Source organism: Protomyctophum bolini (assembly GCF_963924005.1).
Source record: "Protomyctophum bolini genome assembly, chromosome: 20".
Lineage (NCBI taxonomy): Eukaryota > Metazoa > Chordata > Actinopteri > Myctophiformes > Myctophidae > Protomyctophum > Protomyctophum bolini.
Genome location: NC_137881.1, coordinates 2,876,489 through 2,883,298, shown reverse-complemented (window position 1 = coordinate 2,883,298; position 6,810 = coordinate 2,876,489). Strand labels below are relative to the sequence as shown.

Here is a 6,810-nt window from a genome sequence, read left to right as displayed (position 1 = left end):
ACTAATGAAGGCTCTGTTCCATTCTGGTCAAACAGAGTCAGTGTTAATGATACTAATGAAGGCTCTGTTCCATTCTGGTCAAACAGAGACAGGGTGCAGCTATATTGTTCGTTGGTTCACTGGAAACACTCCAGTAGTGCGTGTGTGCGTGCGTGCGTGCGTGCGTGCGTGCGTGCATTCTTACTATTGAGCACAGTCTATCAGTTGGTACTCGTTGTTGCGTTCGTAACAAGACTTCACTCCTTCATCCTCCCACAGACACTGAGCATGCTCAAAGAACTCCTGAGAAACACATAGATATAGATGGAGCATTTATATAGCGTTTTTTATCCAAAGCGTGTTACATAGATTGATTGTGGACACACTCGTCACAGTTCACACACCGATGGTGGAGGAGCTATAGGAAACCATGCAAGGCACCAACCTGCACATCAGGAGCAATCAGGGGTTCAGAGTCTTGCTCAAGGACACTTCCACACTAACTCTGGGGACATTGCGGTTCCCAACCGGCCACTCTACCCCTGATCCACTGCCTGCCTGCCTGCCTGCCTGCCTGCCTGTCTGTCTGTCTGTCTGTCTGCCTGCCTGCCTGCCTGCCTGCCTGCCTGCCTGCCTGCCTGCCTGCCTGCCTGCCTGCCTGTCTGTCTGTTGTGTGAGACAGCAGCAGTGTCAGGGTTGAATTCCCTGTGGGAGGATGTTGTTGTTTCATATCTCCGTGTCCTCAGAGACACACACTCTATATAATGACACCTCAGAGGACGCACTCACGCACACACACACACACACGCACACATGCGCGCACACGCACAGTCACACGTGTATTCAGGTGGAAATAGTCCCAGGTGAGGTCGTTACATCATGTCATTTACTGTCATTAGAATACACACACACACACACACACACACACACACACACACACACACACACACACACACACACACACACACACACACGCTGTCACCTGTTGAATGGTAGCTGCTGTTTGACAAGCAGAGAGAGAAGACAAGTTTCTTTGGTATAAAAAAAACAACTCTGTGAGCTGAATTATAACAATAACTGTATATCATTTAGTTAGTAGTTAATAGTTTGATATCATTATAGTGCTGCTGAATGAAATTATCCTTAAAGATGGAGTGCCGTGATTTCTTTCCCACGCTAAAGGGGGAAGTATATTTTCTTTCCAAAAAAGTGTATACAGTATTTGTTAAAATGTCGTTTGTTTTATGTGGGCACGCCACACCAGTTCATTAAAGGGCAAGACCACTTCTTGAGAGGTTTGGGTTGTTTTCTTACCGTATTATGGGCAAACTATTATTTCGCTCCGTTGTGTAGTTTATTAGCAATTTATAGAAATACAAATAGTCGCTCATTGACTTCCATTGCAACGGGGGAAACAGCTCTCAAAGTCACTCTTTTAGCACATGAACCAACGCAACAAAAGCTGATTCTGACAGTTTATGACTGAACTCATGCGGTTTTATTTTCGTCTCTTAAGATAGATTAGATAAAGTTACTATTTTAGTCGGAGACAGACTCAAGCAGTATACTGCGGGCGTTCCCAACTCTCGCGGGCCGTCTGGCGAGGTTTCGTTTGTATAAACGGAAGTCTCCACGCCGTTTGAGACGCAGCCTCGCGTATATGAGCGATCCCAGACACAGACACTTTACACACTTCTTCTATCTAAAGTGTCTCCCTCACAGACACACGTCCATTGTGTATGTTTTTAGTGACAAGCGGACGAGACCAGGGTCTGAAAACCCACCTGTCACTGTCGTCAGGTCAAAGGGAGAGAAGGTGATTGTCTCTCCCCCACCCCCCCCCCCCCCCCCCCCCCTTTTATGTTTTATTAATGTATTTATATTCCAACCCGTACATATAGATTTAGTGTGTTTGAGAAAACGTATCGTTTGTCGTCACTGTTTGTCGTTGTGAATGAATGCATGGGACCCGAATGGAAACAAGACCTCAAGGTCTTTCTTCAGTGCCGTCATTTTGTACTGTACTGTACTGTACTCATGTACTGTTTGCATCTAATTGTCTAATAAAATTATCAATCAATCAATCAAATGTATTTGTTTACATCGCCGTCGTTTCCAATAAGGAAGTGGTGTACAGTTTTGCTGATGTCATAAACTGTCGGAATCAGCTTTTGTTGTCCCGGCGTTTTTAGGGAAGCTGGAAGTATACCCTCACTAAAAACGCCGGGACGACAACGCTCCACACGTCCCAAACTCTTCTCCCTTCTGGCTCCAAAACTGTGGAATGCACTTCCCATTGCAGTCAGAACTGCAGCATCACTCCCAATCTTCCGCCGTAGTCTGAAAACCCACCTTTTCAGACTCCATCACGGCCCATAGCACTTACCCTATACCCCCTTAGATAGCATTTCTGTAGACTTAGATAGCATTTGATACAGACGTATAGCATGTTATGTAGACAGCACTATAATTACATTGTATATAGTCATAGCACGCCATAGTACATATGTATAGCATAGTAGTATAGATGTATAGTTTATATGTATATAGTTTCATTATATATATATTCCACTGTTACTTTCTTAGCTTACGCATGTTTCATGATAAATGCTTTTATGTGATGTATTCCCATGCTTTTGTTCTTGCTTAATGTAAGTCGCTCTGGATTAAGAGCGTCTGCTAAATGCCTAAATTGTAAATTGTTTGTTGCGTGCGTGCGTGCGTGTGTGTGTGTGTGTGTGTGTGTGTGTGTGTGTGTGTGCGTGCGTGCGTGCCTGTGTGTGCGTGCGTGTACGTGCGTGCATGCGTGTACGTGCGTGTGTGCGTGCGTGCGTGTGTGCACCTGTGTGTATTCGAAGTCAGACAGCGGTGCGATGCTCTTGATGTAGTCGACTCTGAACTGGTTGCCGGGGTTACCCAGAGCGACGGGCGGAGTCAGGGAGCTCATAGCGGAGACGATGACCTGAGAAATGAATCAAATTAATTACAGTACTGTATTTAGTTAATAATAATAATAATAATAATAAACTTTATTTGTATAGCACCTTTCATACATAAATGCAGCTCAAAGTGCTTCACAGGGCAAAAATAGAATACAATAAAACACAAGTAGTTAAAATGATAAAACAATGGCAAAGAACAAAATTGAATATAAGAACATAAAATAAATAAAAATAAATAAAAACAAATAAAAACAAATAAAAACACCACATGAAGCAAATCAGTCAGGACAGGGTAGGAACGTGCATATTAAAACTCAATTAAAAGCAATGTTGTAGAAGTGGGTCTTGAGCTGAGCTTTAAAAATGTCTACAGAGGCTGCCTGTCGAAGGTACAGTGGGAGCTTTTTTTTTGGCAACGCAAGCAGGCCAGCAGTGGAAGACCTTAGGGGGGCGGTTTAGGTTTGGGACATATTTAGGCAGGCAGTCATGTAGGTAGGAAGGTGCGAGACCATTGAGAGCTTTATACACAAGTAAAATAATTTCAAAATCAATCCTAAAAACAACCGGAAGCCAGTGCAGTGATGCCAAAACTGGAGTAATAATTATGTTCTCTCATCTTAGTTCTAGTTAAAGCTCTGGCTGTTGTATGGTTGTAAAGCACCTACTGTAAGTATACTGTACTCAATTTACAGGACAATGTCTAAGCATGCAGTCAGACCAGTGTAGTTTTTGTTTTCGTCGACTAAAACTAAGACGAAAAGATGTTCGACTGCCTTTTTTCACCGACGAAAACTAAATGGAAACTAAATGAAAACTACAAGCTATGGTGACTAAAACTAAGACTAAATATGCTGACGATTTCGTCAGCAAATAAAAACTAGACTAAAATGTTAGGAAGGGACTTATAGTGGACAAGAGATCCACTATAAGTCATTTTACAATGAGTCGCATGCTGAAAATAGACGAGCGCGACGCGTTGTGGGCTTGTAGATCAGCTATTTTCAGCAAGTGAAAAAAAAACAAAATTAATTTTGTTCGACTGTCGATGTAGTCGACTAAAATCTTATGAGATTTAGTCGACTAAAACTAGACTAACACTAAAACATCCCAGGTGACAAAAATGCGACTAAAGCTAAATGAAAACTATTCAAGAGACTTTGTGACTAAAATAGAAAATTTCTGCCAAAAACAACACAGAATCTGAAGTGGATTATCTTTGCCTGTGAAGCTCTCTGAACGTTCCGCTTCCAGGACTGTGTGTGTGCGTGTGCGTGTGCGTGTGCGTGTGCGTGTGCGGTGCTGTGTTACTGAAATGCTGAAAGCAGTGACTTGCTGTCCATCTAGGCTATGGGACCGCAACCACGACTACAGATCCTATAGGAGCCTTCACACAAGAAACACAGAAATAAACTGCTCAAAAAGGACAGACAGACAGACAGACAGACAGACAGACAGACAGGTTTTTACCACAATGGCATCTTTTACATTCTTCCGGATGTCCTGGACCTTCTCTTCTTTCTCCCTAAGCGCACACACACACACACACACACACACACACACACACACACACACACACACACACGGTCAGTCGACCACTTCTCCAGAGACGTGGACAACAGACAGATATTTCTTGCATTTTCTCCTTTTCATATTATATAAGACAAATCTTTGAGAATATGCAATCAGCAAGTCCATCAGGAAAGGAAGAGGTGTGTGTGTGTGTGTGTGTGTGTGTGTGTGTGTGTGTGTGTGTGTGTCACTCACTCTGTATTGAACCCATCAACATGTAGAATCCTCATTTGCTTCACAATGGTGCTTTTCCCTGATTCACCTGCACCTACACACACACACACACACACACACACACACACACACACACACACACACACACACACACACACACACACACACACGCACGCGCGCACACACACACACACACACACACACACACACACACACACACACGCGCACACACGCACGCACACGCACACACGCAAACACAAAACCACGTCACACATTAAGATAATCATCTCAAAGAAAAATTATATATTTTGGGGACCCCCCCCCAGATGAGTATACTGAGTACTTATAGAGATGAGTAGCTTCATAGAGGATAGTGGTTTTCAACCGGTGGTCCGGGGACCACCAGGGGTCCCTGAGGAGGTCCAAGGTGGTCCCCCAGCTGACTGATAGAGCTTTAACTCTTGAAAGTGTAATTTTTGAGAGCCTAATTGTACAGTAGTAAGAGCCGGTGAGTATATATTGTATTTATAGTGTATTTAAAGTGTATTTAAAGTGTACTTACCCAGTATAGTGACAGACTAGTGTATTTGTATTGTATTTAAAGTGTACTTACCCAGTAACAACAGACTAGTGTATTTGTATTGTATTTAAAGTGTACTTACCCAGTAACAACAGACTAGTGTATTTGTATTGTATTTAAAGTGTACTTACCCAGTAACAACAGACTAGTGTATTTGTATTGTATTTAAAGTGTACTTACCCAGTAACAACAGACTAGTGTATTTGTATTGTATTTAAAGTGTGCTTACCCAGTAACAACAGACTAGTGTATTTGTATTGTATTTAAAGTGTACTTACCCAGTAACAACAGACTAGTGTATTTGTATTGTATTTAAAGTGTACTTAGTGTATTTATATAGTGTATTTGTATTGTATTTAAAGTGTACTTACCCAGTAACAACAGACGGTGGGTAGCTTTATAAGTCTGTCTTTCTTTCTGCAGTAGTTTCTCTATCTTCTTGTTTGCTTCTCGCTGAGCTTTCTCGTCCACTCTCTGTTCTTCCGTTGCACTGCCGCCAAAACAGCCCATAGCCCCCACCTGGTGGCCGGCCCGCAGTACTGCAGCCTGAAGACCTAGGTCCTATATAGGTAGTCTGAAAAACAATGAAAACAAGAAATATATAAAACATTATAATAAAGAATTATAAAATATATTGGAGAAAAAAAAACCCCGGAAAACAATAGAAACCTAACAAACAAATACAAAATACAATAAAAACGGACTAACTATAAGTTTATAGATCCATTAATGTCTTCAGGGTTCCAAAATAAAACCTGCTTCATTCCTGATCAACCTCACTTCTGACTGCTCTCTCTCTCTCTCTGTGTCTGTGTGTCTCTCTCTCTCTCTCTCTCTCTCTGTGTGTGTGTGTGTGTCTCTCTCTCTCTCTCTCTCTCTCTCTCTCTCCCCCCCCTCTCCCTGGTATTATGTTTAGTTACCTTAATTATGCTCCAGAGTCCACCACGCAAGGTTACACACAGACAGGCAGACAGACAGACAGGCAGGGAAATAGACAGGCAGACAGGCAGGCAGACAGACAGACAGACAGACAGACAGACAGACAGACAGACAGACAGACAGACAGACAGGCAGACAGACAGGAAGGTAGGCAGGCATAAGACAGGCAGACAGACAGGCAGACAGGAAGGCAGGAAGGCAGGCAGGCAGGCAGGCAGACAGGCAGACAGACAGGCAGGCAGGCAGGCAGGCAGACAGGCAGACAGGAAGGTAGGCAGACAGACAGGCAGACAGGCAGGAAGGCAGAAGACAGACTTCTAACAACAGTCAGAGAGGGTTTCTTGTATATCTAGGATTGTATAATATAGTACACCATGTTTTTTTCTAGATACCTGTAAATGCCCAGGTGTGTGCTGATACAATAGCTGAGCACCGAACTCATCCATCCATCCATCTACAAACCGCTTATCCGTAGTCGGGTCGGGGGGGCCTTTAGATCTGCAAAACATGGGGATAGGCCTGTTGATTTCCCATCAACAAAACCGCTCTCAAAGGGCACCTACGGACGGCTGCAATTCGAAACTGGCCCCCGTAAAATCTGAATCCCCCCCCCCCACTTTCCCCTCA

General features: G+C 43.3%; 1 protein-coding gene across 1 annotated transcript in view; it reads right to left on the bottom strand.

Moving 5' to 3' along the window:
• LOC308335531 (guanine nucleotide-binding protein G(olf) subunit alpha-like) overlaps positions 1-5,754 on the bottom strand; it is a gene marked incomplete at its 5' end in the record, with an annotated part of 81,789 nt that extends 76,035 nt beyond the window's left edge. The window contains 5 exons of the mRNA XM_080792591.1: positions 185-282; positions 2,822-2,941; positions 4,389-4,443; positions 4,686-4,758; positions 5,616-5,754. Of these exons, the coding sequence (XP_080648717.1) occupies positions 185-282; positions 2,822-2,941; positions 4,389-4,443; positions 4,686-4,758; positions 5,616-5,754 (485 nt within the window). The remainder of the gene's footprint in view (positions 1-184; positions 283-2,821; positions 2,942-4,388; positions 4,444-4,685; positions 4,759-5,615) is intronic.
• Positions 5,755-6,810: the final 1,056 nt, after the last annotated feature.